Source organism: Danio rerio, chromosome 22 (assembly GCF_049306965.1).
Source record: "Danio rerio strain Tuebingen ecotype United States chromosome 22, GRCz12tu, whole genome shotgun sequence".
In the NCBI taxonomy this organism is placed as follows: domain Eukaryota; kingdom Metazoa; phylum Chordata; class Actinopteri; order Cypriniformes; family Danionidae; genus Danio; species Danio rerio.
In genome coordinates this window covers 8396056-8415032 of record NC_133197.1, presented here as the reverse complement: position 1 = coordinate 8415032, position 18977 = coordinate 8396056, and the positions used below count along the sequence as shown (strand labels likewise).

At 37.7% G+C, this 18977-nt stretch overlaps 2 protein-coding genes across 5 annotated transcripts in view; one reads left to right on the top strand and one right to left on the bottom strand.

The window, feature by feature from the left end:
• Window positions 1-9278: 9278 nt before the first annotated feature.
• On the bottom strand, window positions 9279-13516 carry LOC103911112 (uncharacterized). Its single transcript, XM_017353282.4, has 4 exons — window positions 13442-13516; window positions 11659-11961; window positions 10063-10356; window positions 9279-9955 (listed from the first exon to the last, which is right to left on the bottom strand). The coding sequence occupies exons 2-4, from the start codon at window positions 11927-11929 to the stop codon at window positions 9783-9785; spliced, it is 738 nt and encodes a 245-aa protein (XP_017208771.3). The 5' UTR covers window positions 11930-11961; window positions 13442-13516; the 3' UTR covers window positions 9279-9782.
• LOC137488996 (uncharacterized) overlaps window positions 13306-18977 on the top strand; it is a 28095-nt gene continuing 22423 nt past the window's right edge. The window contains exon 1 of one of the 4 annotated variants that reach the window (XM_073937247.1): window positions 13306-13559. In XM_073937247.1, coding sequence (XP_073793348.1) covers window positions 13354-13559 — 206 coding nt within the window. In that variant the 5' untranslated portion in view covers window positions 13306-13353. Of the gene's footprint in view, window positions 13560-13984; window positions 14118-14325; window positions 14514-18977 lie in introns of those variants that run through there. The other 3 variants (XM_068216564.2, XM_073937249.1, XM_073937248.1) reach the window with 3 other exon arrangements.

Here is an 18977-nt window from a genome sequence, read left to right as displayed (position 1 = left end):
ACGAGAAGTGTGTGTGATAGCGTGTAAGGCAGTACAGGACATAACTTTCTGGGGTATTTATAGAGTGAGAGAGTACTGTTTTTGTGCTTCCCTGAGGATTGAAACGAATGCCTTGCCAGAGACAGAAAATGCAGAGGGGATTTTTGTTAGTCACTCAGGCCGAATGAGTGGAGTAGTGAGAGTTATTTGTTTTATGAATGACAAAGCATGATAAATGAATGAGAGAATTGAAATTTTTATGTATATATGTACAGTTGAAGTCAGAAGTATTAGCCCCCCTTTGATTTTATTTTTTAAATATTTACAAAATGATGTTTAACAGAGCAAGTAAATTTTCACAAAATGTCTGATAATTTTTTTTCTTCTGGAGAAAATCCTATTTGTTTTATTTGGGCTAGAATAAAAGAAGTTTTTAATTTTTTATAAAACATTTAAGGTCAAAATTATTAGCCCCTTTAAGCTAATTTGTTTTCCGATAGTCTACAGAACAAACCATCATTATACAATAACTTGCCTAATTACCCTAACCTGCCTAGTTACCCTAATTAACCTAGTTAAGCCTTTAAATGTCACTTTAAGCTGTATTGAAGTGTCTTGAAAAATATCTAGTCAAATATTATTTACTGTCATCATGGCAAAGATAAAATAAATCAACCATTAGAGATGAGTTATTAAAACTATTATGTTTAGAAGCGCGTTAAAAAAATCTCTTCATTAAACAGACATTGGGGGAAAAAATAAACAGGGGGCGAATAATTTAGGGGGCTAATAATTCTGACTTCAACTGTATGTATGTGTGTGTGTGTGTGTGTGTGTATAAAGTAAAAATGAGCTGCACTGAGAAAGAAAAAATGTTTTAGTCGAGTGATTGTGAAGAGTTTGTTTGGGCTGGGTTTGGATGGGCAAGTAAGGTTGAACATTACGAAATTGGTTTGTTTAGATTCTGCTCATGTAGATTGTTTGCAAAAAAGTTTCTTCAGTGTGTTTTGTATCCCACATAGAGAAATGTAAATTGATTGAAGACTGATCATTGAAAATATACCAAATCTGAAACAGGGAAAATAAAATGTATAATAACCTTTTTTCTTCTTATTTTAATAAATAAATGGACGGGATACAACATAAGAATTCCTCAAAGAACTACTTTTGCAGACTATTTAAATATTCTCCAAGTTGCCACATTTGTGACCCCGACAGAGAATTCCATTATTGTTTTTTAAATATTCTAACCTATTATCCATGGGAGACACAAAGAGTAATTCATCAATGGGATTTTTGATTTTGTATCATGCTAAGTAAAGATAATTACTGTGCATTGTGTTGGATGAAAACAAAATAGTTTGGTCAAATTTAATAATAATAATATAAACTTGCATACATTCTAGTAGATTTTAGTTTTGCAATGTAGAAATAATCCCAAACAGATTATGAAAGCCCACAGGAAAGAACTTGCCCAATAAAATAATGGCTTTGGATGAATTGGATTAAAAAGAATAAATAAATAAATTACTGTGAAACAACATAAACTATCACTTTACTGTCACTGCAAAGCTGAACACTGAATGTGCATGCTTAAATCAAGATCATTTGTGTTTTTGTTTTGCTAGCACCCAGATTGGTTTTTAGATAAGTGGGTGGGATCTTTTACTTCCCTCTAGTCAAATGAGGGGGAGATATTTGGTTCCGCCTCCTCGCTGGAGTGCTACATAAGAATGCTGACATTTGGTAAAGACTGTGAAGGGCAACTTTTTGGTTGCAATAGTACGATTGACTAGAATGATTTGTTGGATCCTTATGCTGCATTCCAGTTTAGGGTTTAGAAGAATGACTTTTTTGATATAGTTCTTCTGGGGGGTGGGTGGGATGAATTTCTAATGATGGCTTATTTGGATGTCTTCATTATTATTCTTATAGTTTTTTGTTTATTTTATCCCATTACCTTATTATCGTCCTATATGCGTTTCATTATTATTATAGTCCTTTGTATGTTTGACCTTTATATTTTTTTATGAAGAAGCCATGTTCAAGCAGACTGTAGTGTGATAAAAAAAGCAAACACCTACTGTGCAAACACAGCCAGAAACAGGAAAAGAATTACAATAGCAGGATAGGAAAGTAATGTAATAGGAACAGATAAGTGGAAGTCAGGTCATAAGCAGAGCTTAATATACTAAAATACCCTTATATATATACATATGAAAAATGTACTGAGCAGAAGAATGTGAATAATATGAATGTGTTTGTGAATAAGCTGTGCACTGTAAACAACCATAGTAAAACACCCACAGTTTTATTTACTCATTCTTCAGGACACAAAAAAAGACTACCTGTCAACCCTCCCATTTTTCCCGGGATTCTCCCGTATTTTCAGTTCCATCCCGCTATCATCCCGCAAAGGCATTTCCCCATATTTCTCCTGTATTTTCAGTCTTTCTCTGAAGGGTGGCAATAAGCTGCTCCTCCCTATACGCAACCCATATTGCCCAACCACCAGGGGCCGGCCCTTGCTCTTAAACGTGAGTCTGTTCTGTGCTTTCCTTTTATGCATGAAAACCCTTTGAAATAAATACAAAAAACGGCAGGATTTCCTTTCCTTTCTGTTACAGGTGCCGTCGCCCGTCCTATGCAATCCTTAAAACGGTCATATATCGGTGCGTGACTGTCAGCTGACGCGATTCCGTGATAAATATCCCTGCTGAAAAATCCAGCTTAAACCATCCTAGGCTGGTTGGCTGGTTTTAGCTGGTCGACCAGGCTGGTTTTAGAGGGGTTTTGGCCATTTCCAGGCTGGTTTCCAGCCCTTTCCAGCCTGGTCTTAGCTGGTCAAGCTGAAAAATGACCAGCTAAATCCAGCTAAAACCAGCTTGACCAGGCTGGTTTAAGCTGGACATAGCTGGTTTTGGCTGGGCTCCCAGCCTGGCTAGGCTGGTCAAGCTGGTTTTAGCTGGTCATCTCCCAGCCTGACCAGCTAAGACCAGGCTGGAAATGGCTGGAAACCAGCCTGGAAATGGCCAAAACCCCTCTAAAACCAGCCTAGGCTGGTTTAGGCTGGCTTTTTTAGTAGGGAATATATGCTGTTTCACGAACAGATTCTATACACGTGATTTTAAGCGGAGGGTTGGGGCTATCCCTTATTATGGTGGGCATATCTCTTATTTTCACATCCCAATGTTGACAGGTATGCAAAAAAGTAATGAAAATAAATATGCCATAAAAATGTTCAGCACCCATGGAAACGTCTGAAATCTTTGTTTGACAAATACTGACAAGTACGTCAACTTCATCTGCAGACAGCAACAACAAGCAATACACGTTTAAAGTCCCATTTTCTTGGTAAAAGCGGAAATCTGACTGATCTATACGTTTTTGATGATGTCAGATGTCTCTCCTTGAATGCAGACAACAGAAAACAGCCGTAGTCACAGTCTAACTATATCTGCAGTAAATATACAGCTGACTGGGTGAGTTCATATGGGAAGTTCTGGGTAAGTGGAAGTAAAGATACTCTGCTGGATTCAAACCGAACAAGTTGTTCAGTTTGAGAAACAAAGTGTTTTGACTTTATCCAGCAGAGGGCCACAGAGATCTGCTCTTTGTTGGGTTGTAATCGACTTTGGCTGTCTCAGTGTTTGATATGTGTTGCTACATTACATGGATGTCTATTGATCAGACCGTTCAACCTAAAATAAACATTCACTCACTATTTACTCATCTTCAAGTGGTTACAAACCTTTATTGGTTTCCATTTTCCATGAAAAATGTTAGAAAGCCGTAAACATTGACCTCCATTATAGGAAAAGCTGATACTATATATAGACGTCAGTGGTTACAGATATCCAACATTTCTTCAAAATGTCTTCTTTTGTGTTCAACAGAAGAGATAAAACGGGTTTGTGACAAGTGAAGGGAGAGGAAATGATGACAGGATTGTCATTTTTGGGTTAAATATTCCTTTAATTACTGGTTAGAATTATCACTAAATAGGTTTGCTATAATGTGGAGTGTGATTTAATAAAATTTGCATGTTTCCTTCTCAATTATCTGTATTTCAGTTATGAAGTTTTCACATATCAGTGAATTAAGCAAAAGTAGTTGATGCAGCAGTGACTTTCTGTCTGTTCACCACACAACACTGGGTCAATTTGGACAACCCTGACACTTCCTTATTTATTTATTTATTTTTAATTAAAAATGTGTGTTATGAAATTCAGCATTTTAAAGAGTGCACTAAATATAATCAAATCTCAATTTCTATGACATTTGGATATAGTCAGTATTTGATCAAAACAACATGGAAGCTCTTAGCAATGTTGCTGACTTTAAATATGCATGAATGTAGTCTTGCTGCATGCAGGTCAGAATAAGATTAGCATGAATATATTTTGACTCATGTCCACACATTTATTTCTGTGACTGTGCTCAGTTCTCCTTTTGACTTATTTTCCTCTCAGTGCTTTTATGATCAAGCGGTCAGCAGCTTCCCAGAATGCTGTTTTAACAAACACACCCACATCTATTAAGATATGACAGCTTTAAACAAGTTTCTTTCCATCTAATGGTTTGTTTTACTTTGTTTAAAGGCTAGGTCCTGTCTTTAGAATTGTTTTTCTAGATGTGAATAAAGTGTGTGTGCTGACTTAAAAATGTTTTCAGAGACATTTTAAATTACTGTGCATCTTTTATTCTCAATTAACACATGCAACCCCCCCCCCCCCCCTTCCCCTCATAAAGAACGAGGCATGGGAATTAAAATGAAAGCAAACTTATTTAATAATGTAACAATGTAATGCCTATGCAATTACATAAGATATCCTGGGTGTCACCATTACAACAAAAAAGAAAGACATGTAGTAAAAATATTATTAATTAGTAATAGTAATAGTTGCATATGCTCTTAATGTGGTTAAGACAATGAATTATTAATATTAAGAATGTATGAATAAAAAAAACATTTAAAAATGGTACAGTTTAATTAATTTTTAAAAACAGACATATAAAAAGCAGTTTAAACAAAAAACATCACCATACATAAATTAGACGCTTAATAAAGCAAACAAAGGAGAAGAAAACCAACATAACATACATTAACGTTCAGCTTAATTATACAGATGTGTCAAAGGTTGTAGAAAACAAATGCTGCAAACAGCACTGAGGTTCAAGCATTTTGAGACCGTTTTAAAATTATAAGCAAAAAGTGTATTTTAATTTCCAGACTAGCAGGTTTATGGCAACACACGGTTGTCGTAAACTCTTAAGTTTGGTTTAAATATGATAATATTATTGTATTAAGTGGTGAGGAAACTTTTGAGATACAGCTTTGTGTCCTCCTGAACACTAGGCGGCGCTGTGCTGAAACAATGTAGGTAATATCAGGTCATGGATGCCATAACAAATACCTATTTTGGTCTGAAAATAACAAAGTGAGGAGATATACACTGCATTCAATTCAGAAGGCCCTTATGCCCTAATCCCTTCTAGGGGTTTATGCTCCAGAGGGATGAAGGGTGTAGGGATCAAAAAGTAATAATTTTTGAATGCACTTCTGAGTCATAATAATGAGACAATCAATGTGGTGTGTCTTCATTGCATTTTTACACCCACAAAACGAGCTCAGATTGACAAGTGCATTGTGCAGGCTGTGCCTCATTCATCAATTTTTCTGTGCCTTACGCCCCATTTACAAAGGGCGTCAGCGTCAATGCTTGCTATTCACTTCCCATTAATTTTTGAGTGGGTGACGTCAAGCATTGCCAAACTGAATTGTTGATCCGTCGGCGCTGCTTCAGTGGCGTTGCTAGCTGCAGAAGTTGGGCATTTTTTTACATTTCAAGCACCAACAGAAGCATCAACTAATCAGATTACTTTCAGAATCAGATCACCTCAGTTCAGACAGAAGACGATTGCGGACTAATTTTATTGGCTGACACTGCTATGATGATTGCGTCAGCCCCAACTTAAGGCACATCCTCGGTCAATCATTAACGCTGAAGCCCTGTGTGAATGCACGGTCAGTCTCTGATTTATCAGGGGTCGCCACAGCAGAATGAACCGCCAACTATTTCAGAAAAAAATAATCTTGTTTTTCGATTAGTGATAAGATTATTTTGCTTACCCCATTGGCAGATTATTTTGCTTGATTTAAAGGTTCAGGACACCCCGGAGAACTTTTTTTTGTATTAACAGATTTGTGTGTGTTGAGCATTAGTTAAGACAATGTTAGCACTTGTCAGCTTTAATTGTGGGGAAAACTGGATAATTTTGAGCTTTTGTCAGCTAATTTCAGCTTCCGGGTTTAAAATGATTTTTGGGGCGGGATCAAAATCGGCGACGTAGCGCAGAACTGCAAGTGCAATGATGACGCGTCGGTTTCTCATTATTATTCATAGCGGAGTTTTCTTATCCTATGAGAAGACCGGCACAGTATTTAGCCGTTCATGAAGGCTCATATGCGTTTGTTTCAATGACTGTAAACAATATGGACGACGCGACAGCCCCTTTTCCCATTAAACGCCTTGAGGGCAAAACGCCTGCTTGACAGGCACAAACTGTCGCAAAAGACTGCTGAAATTGGAGCCTTGACATGCGCAGAAGGACTGTCTGATGGAGCCAGAGGAGGAGCCGCGAAAATGAGCGGAGTCGAGCTTCCAACCAAACGCTTTATGTAAAATCAGCCACGCCCCCCCGAACTTCTCAGCATGGTTTGCTGTCATATCAACACAAATGGATGTAATAACGTTAACAAATATGAGGGTTTTATATATTCAATCGCGCCAACTCCGGGCTGCAGCGCATAACCTACTCGCGGCGTCACGGGCTGATTCCGGCTCGCATGCGGCAGCGCCGGCTCACTCGGCCGCCGCATCTGGCTCGATTGACTCGGGCTGGAATCGGGCAGTGAGTCCAGGCATCCGGAGTAGGTCCAGCAGAGGTAGTCAGTCTGAGCTCTGAGGGGTAAGTCTCCGGCAGGCGAGAATCTAGCTGGAACTGGCCCGAGTGTGTTTTGCTATCTGGGTGGTTAGGCGTGTATCAGCAAACTAATAAAGCCCGAAAAAAGCTCTGACCTTAGCGAATAAACAGTGTTCCACCAGGATCATGTATGTCAGAAACTGTAGTTTACTGCTGAACTCATTTTTTCATGGTAAAATAATACAGAAATCGAATAATAACACTTCAGTCTTCTGCCGAAGCTCAGACGCGCTGCTTTGAGAAACTGTCAATCACAGCTGTCAATCACGATGACACGCCCAGCATTAAATTACTGCTAAAAACAAACTGTTTACAAAAATGAAGATCTGCACCTATTTCAGCACAATAACCAGTGCCTTAATCGACCAGAACCATCTTTCGGGACATTTTATTGCAAGTGTAATAATTTTTTTTATTTGGGCTCAAGTCTCCTTCATTAACACGGAGTAGGCGGGCTTTATGATTTGTACTGCAGCCAGCCCCCAGGGGGCGATCTAACGGCCGAGACCTTCACTCAAAAGCAGGCTTGCGGCACACTTGGTTTGTTTCCATGATCCACGGGGTTTGTTGCATGTTTTCCCCCGCGATCTTGTCAGGGCCGATCACACAGCAAAGCTGTGTGTGTGCTGCTAGCATTTTTGTCGAGAGAGCAGCACGAGAATTAGAGAAAAGCGGACGCTGTCTTTTATCAGGAGTTCGTTCACATTCAGACACATCACTGTGCTGCTGTGTTTGCCTAAATCCTCCAGATTACCAGCGGGGTTAATGGTTAAAATAGACGGGTCAGGAGACCTCCTGCACTGAGTCTGCTGGATACGGGGATTGAGGGAGAAGTCCTCATTTATAGTGTTTACATGAACACACATCTTTATAATGATATAAATTGTTGTTGTCTGTATCTGAAATTACAAATAACAAATGTAGCAGGGCATTAAATCACTGTTAATTTCTTTGCATTTTAACTTTGTAAACTATAAACTCATGCGTCTTCTCTTTGTGTCTCATTTTGTGAGCTAACTGACAACAACAGTTATTCGCTCCCCTTTTCCCCTGCTGGCCTCGCCCACTCCTGCCCGAAGCTCGCAGAGCTCCACGCCCATTAATCATGCATCTTTTGAAAAAATTCTGAAGTAGACTTTAACCGAAAGAGGGGGGTGTCATGGCACTTTAAGGAAAATCTCACTTCATTTTGGCATATTATTTCTTAAAACAAGACAATATGTTTTGCTTGTCTAGAAAATGTTGCTTGATTTAAGAACTTTTAGATATTTGGGTTAGAAACAAGACAAAAAATCTAAGAAAAGCATTTTTGCAGTGCAGTGTCCTGGCCAAAGTCCCTAAATCGGCACTTATGATCATGGCCTCCCAATCATCCTTGTCCACCGAATTGGCTCTATCACTGTCTCTTCACTCCACCAATAGCTGGTGTGTGGTGAGCGCACTGGCGCTCTTGTCCTGTGGCTGCCATCGCATCATCCAAGTAGATGCTGCACACTGGTGGTGGTGTGGAGAGACCCCCCCCCCTCATGATTGTGAAGCGCTTTGGGTGTATGGCCATACACAATAACTGCGCTATATAAATACGCATTACATATTATTAATATTTACTAGATTTTTCCTAACCTATCTAGCTTTGTTCACTTATGTTAAAAGTCAATTACAAACTGACTTTAGAAAAATGTCTTGTTTGTCATCATTTGATGATTTTGGAGTTCCGAAATTCCATTAAGGGCACATAATGTTGCATAATGATGTGCCCTTAATTTCACAGTGCATTGAGGGATTTTTCAGGATGCTACGTTTCAGTGCACTGGAAGAATTTCGCGATTGAGACAGCGCTTAAAATGGCTGACTCCCTGATCAGTGCATTGACTATTGAACAAGGGTGCAGATTGAGACTTGTTCTTTGTTTTGATAACATTTGCTATTTAGACTCGAGACAAAATGTCAGCAGTAGTTTAGTTCGAATTGGATGAAAATGCTAGGACTAGTTTGGAAATGCTTAATTCAATTTCAAAAAGTTTTAAATGTTTTGTTTCTTGTTCGGCATATTAAAGCTACAGACATGAGCCCCTAATAAAATAAAATGTTTTTGTAGAACAAATTATTTTAATGTTTACTGCACTTCAACAATGCTTTTGATTACCCATTAGTCTAGTGGATTCAATAGATAATCCAATAGTCTAATTTCTTGTTGCAAACGTAGCTGGATGTAAAGTGTGAATGAGTTTTCCATTTGTAAATGATGTTTACTCCAATGGCAGGAGTGATTCACTACACTGTAAATAATATCTGTTAATTAACAGTTTCTGTTTCTGGAAGTGTTCTCCGTTTATTTATGGTTGTGATATTGGTTGCATTATGGGAGCTTGATCTCTGCTCTGTGAACTTTGATGTTGAAAATTCAACTCTACAGTTTAACAAACTGATCTTTATTGACATTTTAGTAGTTTAAAATAATATAATGTATAATAAATTATATTTAGAGAAATAAGTTACATTAGAAAAATGTAAAATAACAGTAAATGGACTCACAGTTTATTACAATGTTTCTGTAGAGTAATATACAACACACCCCAGACAATAGATCACTTTAAACTATTAAAGTATTAAAGTAAAACTATTATTAGAACTGTCACTTTTTCAGACTTTTCAAGATTAAACATTGTTGGAAGAAGAATCAAGCTCCCATAATGCATAAACATAAATAAAATGATAAATAAACTTTTAAAATTTAAAGCATAATTAAACAGGAAATTAAAAAGTAAAACCAGGAATTACAAAATACAGAGAACTGCTAATTTACAGATACATTTTTACAGTCCGTAATCTATAGATGAATAGGTGATTTTTGCTTCTTCCTGCACACTTTTCTTCTTTTGAAGACATCTGGATATTAACTCATAAACCAGTAGAGGCACCACGGCCGCAGCCACGCCCACCAGAGCAGAGAGAACCAATAGGATCACAGCTTTAGGAAAGAGGCCATCTTATGAGGGATAAAGTGTTAAACTGTTAGCAGTGTAAAAATGTTTACATTATTCGCTTATTTATTGTGGAACTGACTAATAAGTGTTAGTATCACAACTGCCATACCTGAGCATGTGTTACAGAGTGTGTCGATGTCCAGATGCGTGGTCTGGTTGCTGATGGGGTTGCTGACCACACAGCTGTAGGTGCTTTTATCCTGTAGTTCCACCTCCAGAGGTAGAGAGAGACTGATGCTGAGATCAGATGCGCTGGTGCTGGACAATACACTGTTTCCTTTGTACCAGGAGAGACTCACAGCGCTCACATTCACCACTGAACACAGCAGCACACATCTGGACACTGATGATGTATTTGGGCATGGAGATAAGTAGGTGGAAATGACAGGAATCGGAAGAGGAGCTAGAAAACATTACAGAATATATTAGATTTAAGTCAAATATGTCTGGTTTAATAAACTTTATTGAGATTTTGTAACAGGAGCTAATATGACCAATGAAAACAGGAAGTAAAATTAGTATGCATGTGAAAGACATTATGCAACCAAGTAATTATAAAAAAGTGTCCCAAAAACAGAAATATCTGATCTGATCATCATCTATATTGCCATATAGACCCTTTTCTTCATTGCTGTATGGACTGGTGCCATAGTGACTTATCTAGGATGCTTAGAACTTCCACTTCCCATCAGCATGAGCAGCATATAATTCTTGTTTGTAATGGCTGGCTCAAAAGTGACACTGATTAGTGATGCAATTCAACTTGCAATGACTGATAAAAATGCTGTGTGCTAGGCAGGGCCGGAGTGGGACCTCTTTCAGCCCTGGAGTTTCAAGCCTCAGACCGGCCCACCTCAGTTCACAACTGACTATATTAAAATAAGGACATTTACAATTCAGTTTCTAATTACACTATCACGTCTTTTTTTGAGAAAACAGCTGCTTTAGAACTTCAAATGTTCAAACAATCCTAACAGTATTATATGTCTTATCAATAAAAATGAAAAAAAATAAATAAATACTAAGACGAGGTTCAAACACGGATCCGCAGTGTCGTAACCTAACGTGCTAACCACTGGACCACAACAGCTGTGCATCGAGAGATGGCTCGTCTGAGTTATATCATCATTAACCAGGCTGCGAGAAAATATATAAAAAGAGCAGAGCTGCGGTAAAATAATTAATAAGAAGACTGTGGTCAAGTAAAAAAATAATAATTAATTTAAAAAGTGTGACTGCTGAGAGCAACAGATTCTGGAGCTAGGGACACCGGCCCTCGCGGCCAAAAAACAGACCGGCCCACCGGGAATTCTCCCGATCCGGGCCTGCTCATAGCTGACAATAAAACATAATGAAAACTACACCATTATTGTACTGTAATCCACTGGCCTGGCAAGCTAAATACAGCATTTGTAGTATTTGTTTGTAAATCTGAACAGGAGTCTTTATTTATTTATTATTTTCAAAAACAAATAAATTTTTAAGTACATCATCTTTGTAATGCAAACATGCCCTTAAATAAGTCATAGATACATTTTTATCATGCTAATATTAGCATTACAACTAAGGAACAGTTTATTTTTTATAATAAAGTGCATAAATTAGTTTTCCAACTTACAACCACCCATAATTCCCTCATCACTTATTCTAACCATAATTTACAGTATTAAAATGTGAATATATACATCAGACAGGGTGTTCTCACCATGGACAGTCAGCTTGAATGTGTGGAGTAGTGTTCCTGTGCTGGTGATGATTGCTTTATATTCTCCAGTGTCTGTTGTTCTGGTGTTGTTGATGGTCAGAGATCCAGTCTGATCCAGCGTCAGTCTGCCTCTGAAACTCCCATCAAGAACATTTTCTTGCAATTTGATTTCATCTCTGCTGATGTAAGCTATAAGAATGTTGTGGGATCTAAACTTCCACTCGATGTCCCCGTCTCTCTGTATTTCTAAAGTGACTGATTCTCCAACCATCACTGACTTCACTCTAACGGCATCAGACACACCTGGAGAACAAAACGAGTGATAATTCGATTAAAACATTTTAGAAAGTTTAATGATTGCACATTTGAAGGTGAAACTGTAAAACAACTCACTGATTTTAACACCATCCCCTGGTGAAAAAACTGTTTAATCCAGCCTAAGCTGGCTGTGGTTTTAGCTGGTCGACCAGACTGTTTTGGCCATTTCCAGCCTGCTCTTAGCTGGTCAGGTTGTGGGATGACCAACTAAAACCAAGCTGGTCGACTATCTAATCAGCATAGGCAAGTTTAAGCAGTTTTTTTTCATCAGGAATGTACAAATGTAGAACTTACCAAATAGATACAATAGAGTCAGATTGAAGACAAACAGAATCATTTTCAAAAAAGCAGAAGATTTCAGCTGTACAAAGTGAGAGATCAGTTGTGGCAAACAGAGAAATGGGTCTTGGCTGAAACGGATATGAAAGTGATGTGTAAAAAAATACCTCTAAGAGCACCTCCTGTCAGAGTCTCTATGCTTTCCTGCCTGGCCTCATTTAGTAATGATGTCGATGAAGTGTTTCTGCCCTTTGATATTTTAGTATCGGTTTGTGTTCCGGTACTAAAGAAGGCACATCAGTAAACAACAACAACCTTGATGTCTTTATGTGATAATCAATGTCACAGAAGAGTAAAATTCAGGATACAAATGCACCTTTATTTCAAAATATAAAAGTAAACTTCAAATGCAAAATGGAGGCAAGAGCAGGCAAGGCAAATTACCAAAACATTTACTTATTTAAAAAAAAATTCTGCTTAGTCCCTTTATTAATCCGGGATCGCCACAGCGGAATAACTGTCAACCGATCCCAATAGTATCTGTATGCAGCCCTTATGATGCAAGTGGAGATGTCAGACCCCTACTGAAAAATCCAGCTTAAACCAGCCTAGGCTGGTTGGCTGGTTTTAGCTGGTCGACCAGGCTGGTGTTAGAGGGGTTTTGGCCTTTTCCAGGCTGATTTCCAGCCATTTCCAGCCTGGTCTTAGCTGGTCAGGCTGGAAGATGACCAGTTAAAACCAGCTTGATCAGCCTAGCCAGGCTGGGAGCCCAGCCAAAACCAGCTATGTCCAGCCTAAACCAGGCTGGTCAAGCTGGTTTTAGCTGGTCAGTTTCCAGCCTGACCAGCTAAGACCAGGCTGGAAACCAGCCTGGAAATGGCCAAAACCCCTCTAAAACCAGCCTGGTCGACCAGCTAAAACCAGCCAACCAGCCTAGGCTGGTTTAAGCTGGATTTTTCTGCAAGGACACAATGTAAATGAGCTAATGACATCACTGTCATGGGTAGGAGTGGGGTTAGGTAAGCCCATTAAAAAGCATTGAATGCAGCTGATTGCAATACACTGAGTCTGCAGCCAGACCCTTCTCACTTATCCAGCATGTGTTTCACGCAGCGGCGATGGCCTTCCAGCAACATCCCATCACTGGGAAACATCCACACATACACATACGAGCAATTTAGCTTACCTAATTCACCCAAACCGCATGTATTTGGACTTGTGAGCAGCTTGTGGGGAAAACCGGGGAAACACGCGCGCACACAGAGAAAGGGTGCCCTCAAGTGTTCATTTAAGGGCACAGCAAGGTTCGGTGACTGACAACCTCTGAATTGCAAACGTGACTTCAAACTCTAAACTTGGTTTCGTGCTAGTTACTTTTAGCTAGTCATGTGCACTTTCATAATCACAACATGCTCTTTCAAATTTTAATCTTCGGAATGGCACTAGTGAGAAACATTTTTCTGTGTTGTAGACGACGTAATTGTGTTGTAAATATTCTTGCTATTTGGCTAGTGCTTTTGATACTTTTTATATACGAGTCTTTATGTCACTTGTTTGTCCCGTTTTTCCCGTTCAAAATATTTTTTTTTTTCTTAACCGTAGCTATAATAACTTTTGTTTGTCTATGGAGGAAATAAATACAGAGTAATATCAATGGATATGGATATTCGCGTCTTTCGCCTCCTGATCCGCCCTGTAATGTTAAATGTCAGCTGTTGGATGTTTGTTCGGCGCATGCTCCGTAGGTCCAGAATCAGTTCATTCTCTCAGCTTGGCGTGTCTTACTTTAGTTTTAGATTAGAATAGTCTCTGGGATACTATTTTTGTTTCTGAGTCCAAGTGACTGTCAGATATGTCTCAAAGTGAGTAACTTGTGGATATTGACGCGAACGGTTTTGAACGATTCAGTCCGTTTTGGTGAGTTGTTCATTTAAAAGAATCGGTTCACAAAAAAGATTCATCCAGAGCACGGAGGATGGCAAGGCGGATAGACTCCAAGGCGGTTGGCAACAACTGGAATGTGAGTGGACAGGAGAATGCAGACGGAAGTGACGAATCAGGAAATGAAGTAGGAGATATGGAAGTAGTTTGCGGGAACTATGAAAAATGGGACATGGTTAAAAACAACAAACGGAAAAAGAAACGAAGAAATAAATCTGATGAAAGTGATTCGGATAGATGCTCAGCCCTAGAGGAAACGGTGACAGTGGAATACAAGGTATTTGCTAAACCTGTGCAAGAAGGGGACACATTTGGAGGTATGAATCCGATACAACTAACCAAAACACTGCATAAGGAAATAGGTATAATAAAGAGTGCAAAAATCTTGAGAAACGGATCGATACTGATTTTCTGTAAAGATGAAAAACAGCAAGCTAAAGCAATTAAGGTGAATAAAATCAATGGAAAAAAAGTAGAATGTTCCAAGACAAACGGGAAAAGATATGTTAAAGGCGTTGTGACAGGAATTCCTGTCAATGTTTCGGCAGATGAAGTGAAAGCAAGCATAACAAATGCAAATGTGGTCGAAGCTAAACGCTTAAGAACAAACAGAAATGGAAGTGCTTGTGATAGTCTTTCTGTTATGGTCACATTTGATGAGGAGACACTCCCGAAAAAGATATTAATCGGGTATATGTGCTATGATGTAAGACTGTACATTCCCCCGCCCCTTCGGTGTTATAAATGTCAGAGATTTGGACATATAGCAGGTTTTTGCAAGGGAAAGCAAAGGTGTGGTAAATGTAGTGGGGAACACGAATATGGAAAATGTGAAGAGGGTGCAAAGTTGAAATGTTGCAACTGTGGAGGGGATCATAGCTCAGCGTATCGAGGGTGTGAGGTTAGCAAAAGGCAGGCAGAAGTACAAAGAGTAAAAGCTGTTCAAGGAATCAGCTATGCGGAAGCATTAAAAAAGGTTCCAGAAATTATGACTGTGTCTAAACAAAATGAAAACAGGAACAAAAATACAGAGACATGTCAAAAATGTGAACAACTGAAAGCGGAAACTCTGATAGTGAGCAAAAATGATTTTGTAATATTCATGGCAGAGATAATAAATTGTTCCGCTCAAACGAAAAGTAGGAATGAAAGAATCAAAATAATAATCAAATCAGCAGAAAAATACCTGGATGTGAAGGATCTGCTCTGGGAAACGGTTAGGGACATCTTAAATGAAGATACACAATCATCCCAGCCTGGGGGAGGAACGTCTTAAATGTTAAACGTTCTACAATGGAATGCAAGAAGCTTAATTGCGAATGGCCAAGAATTTAAAAAATATATTGATAATATTATAGAGAAACCTAATATAATATGCATACAAGAAACATGGTTAAAACCTCAATTAGATTTTAATATTAAGGGATATAATATAGTTAGAAATGATAGGAATCATAGCAGAGGAGGAGGAATTGCAACATTTATAAAAAGCGGAATGAAGTTTAGGATAGAACAAATAAATACAAAGTATGAATCAATTTTAATCAAGGTATGGACGGATAGGGGATGTATAGACATTATTAATTATTATAATCCCTGTGATAAATTAAATCAAAACATATTAGAAGAAGTAATGGGTGTACGACAAGACAGTGTTTTATGGTGTGGGGATTTTAATTCACATAATTCATTATGGGGGAGTAATAGTAATGATGCAAATGGGATTCTTCTTGAAGAATTTATAGATGAAAAATATTTAGTTTGTCTAAATAATGGTGAAGGCACACGGTATAATTGTTTTAAAAATACAGAAAGCGTACTAGACTTAACATTTATTAGTAGTTCATTAGCAGCGGTTAGCACATGGAAAGTACTCAAGCACAATACAATAGGTAGTGACCATTACCCAGTAGTAACTAAAATTGGATTAAAGATAATGTATGAAAAAGAAGATAGAATTCCAAGATGGAAATTGGAGAAAGTAAATTGGAAAGAATTTCAAGAATTATGTGATAAGAGAGTTATGACAATACAAATAATAAACCAGAGAGATGTAAACATTTTAAATAATAAAATTGTTAATGAAATAATTCAAGCAGCCGAAGAAATAATACCTAAAAGTAAAGGAGTTGGTTGTACTAAAAATGTACCTTGGTGGAATAATGATTGTAAAGCAGCTATTAAAGCGAGAAATAAAGCATTTAGACATCTTAAAAAACACCATTCACTGGAAGCTATGATCATGTATAAAAAGGCTCAGACAATATTAAGAAAAACTATTAAAACACAAAAGCGTATATTCTGGAGAGAATATTGCAATAGTCTTGGACGAGAGGTACAATTATCAGAGGTGTGGGGTATGATTAGAAGAATGGCAGGTGTTAGACGAAATTATGAATTACCAGTGTTACAGTATGGCGATATAGTAGCGATCAGCAACCTAGAAAAGGCGGAACTATTAGTCCAACATTTTAGAAATGTACATAGTTCAGATAATCTCTCTGAAGAGGCTAGGAAATGCAGAAATACTACATTAACTAAACATCCTGATCTTTTAAAGAAAGTAAAAACAACAGAAAATCCTTTAGATTTACAGTTTAATATGTTTGAATTAAAACGAGCAATCATTAGCGCAAGACAAACTGCCCCAGGTAAGGATGAAATATGCTATAAAATGTTGTCACACATGTCAGAGGCATCACTAGAAATAGTACTAAATTTATTTAATCAAATTTGGGATATGGGTCAATTACCTATAGCATGGAAACAATCTATAGTAGTACCTATACTTAAACCAGGGAAAAATCCATCAGATCCTTCTAGCTATAGACCCATTTCACTGACATCCCACTTATGCAAAATAATGGAAAGAATGATTACAGAAAGAATTACATATTTTTTAGAAAGCAAAAACCTTTTTTCTCCATATCAGAGTGGGTTCCGCAGAGGCAGAAATACTATGGACTCAGTATTATGTTTGGAATCAGACATCAGGAAAGCACAGACTAACAAAGAAGTTGTGATAGCTATCTTTTTTGATATAGAAAAGGCATACGATATGCTTTGGAAAGAGGGATTGCTGATTAAATTAAAATCTTTAGGAGTCACTGGCAAAACATATAATTGGGTCATGGATTTCTTATTTGGAAGAAAAATACAAGTTAGGGTAGGAAAAGAATATTCACATGAATACACAGTGGAAAATGGAACTCCTCAAGGTAGTGTTTGCAGCCCATTATTGTTCAATATAATGATAAACGACATTTTCTCTCAGATTGAACAAAGTATAGGAAAATCATTGTATGCAGATGATGGGGCACTATGGATTAGAGGTCGGAATGTGTCATTTGTACAAAAGAAAATACAGAATGCAATATTTGAGGTAGAAAAATGGGCAAATAAATGGGGATTCAAACTATCTGTTGCAAAAACTCAGGTCATCTGTTTCTCAAGACGACATAAAACCATATCACTCGCTTTAAAACTATATGGACAACCACTAGAACAAGTAAAAACTGTAAGGTTTCTTGGGGTTTGGTTCGATGAAAAGCTGACATGGAAGGATCATCTGAATAAAATCACAGAAAAAAGTAAAAAGGTTATTAATGTACTTCGTTGCCTGTCAGGGCAAGAGTGGGGAGCGAGTAGAACATCACTACAAAATATATACTGGGCCCTCATGAGATCTGTTTTTGATTATGGATGTATAGCTTACATGTCGGCAGCAGAGTCAAACCTCAAAAAATTAGATGTATTACAAGCACAGGCCCTTAGAATCTGTAGTGGATCATTTAGAACCTCACCAGTTTCATCTATGCAGGTTGAAATGGGAGAAATGCCCTTAAGCATTAGGAGAATGAAATTAATGATGGCATATTGGGTTAACATTCAGGGACAAATTGAATCACATCCAACAAAAAGAACATTACTAGAATGTTGGGAGCATGAGGAAACTAATTTCATAAGTTTCGGATGGATAGCTGAGGCAAAAGCCAGAATAATTGGATTAGATCAACTGCAATACTGTAAGGCAGTCCCAATCCCATATATTCCGCCATGGTTTTTTCCATTACCTAAAGTAGATTTCAATATACAACAGGAGTTAAAAGATAACAATAATATTCTTCCAACAAAATATATAGTGCAGAATTATTTGGAAAAAAATTATAAAGAATCAATATTTTTATTCACAGATGGATCTAAAGACCCACAAACAGGCCATACAGGCGCAGCAGTGTATATCCCAGTTAATCAATACCATATTAAGAAAAGAATAACTAATAATATATCAGTATATACAACAGAGTTAATTGCAATACTAATTGCCCTGCAGTGGATTGAGGAGAATGACATAAATAATGTAGTAATTGCATCAGATAGCTTTTCATCACTGGAAAGTATAAGATCTGGAAGGTCTTCATACAGAATGGATATTCTTAATAATATACTCAGTAAGACATATTATATTAAAATGAAGGGCAAATCAGTATATTTCATTTGGGTTCCTGCTCACGTAGGTGTGGAAGGTAATGAGAAGGCAGACTTTCTGGCCAAACAAGCTCTTAGAATTAGTAAAGTAAATCTAGAAGTCCCATTGAGCAAAGCAGAAGCTAAAATCATGATAAGAACATATGCACAATCAATATGGCAAGTACACTGGGATAACATTGATACAGGTAGACATTTATATAATATACAGAAACAAGTTGGAACTGGGAGGAAGGAGAACAGAAATCGTAGGGAAGGAAGTATTATAACTCGGATGAGAATAGGTCACACTG

Excerpts from the sequence above, each read along its gene's own strand:
- LOC103911112 (XM_017353282.4), bottom strand. The coding sequence starts at position 11,929 with ATGGTTGGAGAATCAGTCACTTTAGAAATACAGAGAGACGGGGACATC. Across the intron at positions 10,357-11,658 it reads ATTCAAGCTGACTGTCCATG|CTCCTCTTCCGATTCCTGTC; the intron begins GTGAGAACACCC and ends AATGTTTTCTAG. Across the intron at positions 9,956-10,062 it reads ACTCTGTAACACATGCTCAG|ATGGCCTCTTTCCTAAAGCT; the intron begins GTATGGCAGTTG and ends ATCCCTCATAAG.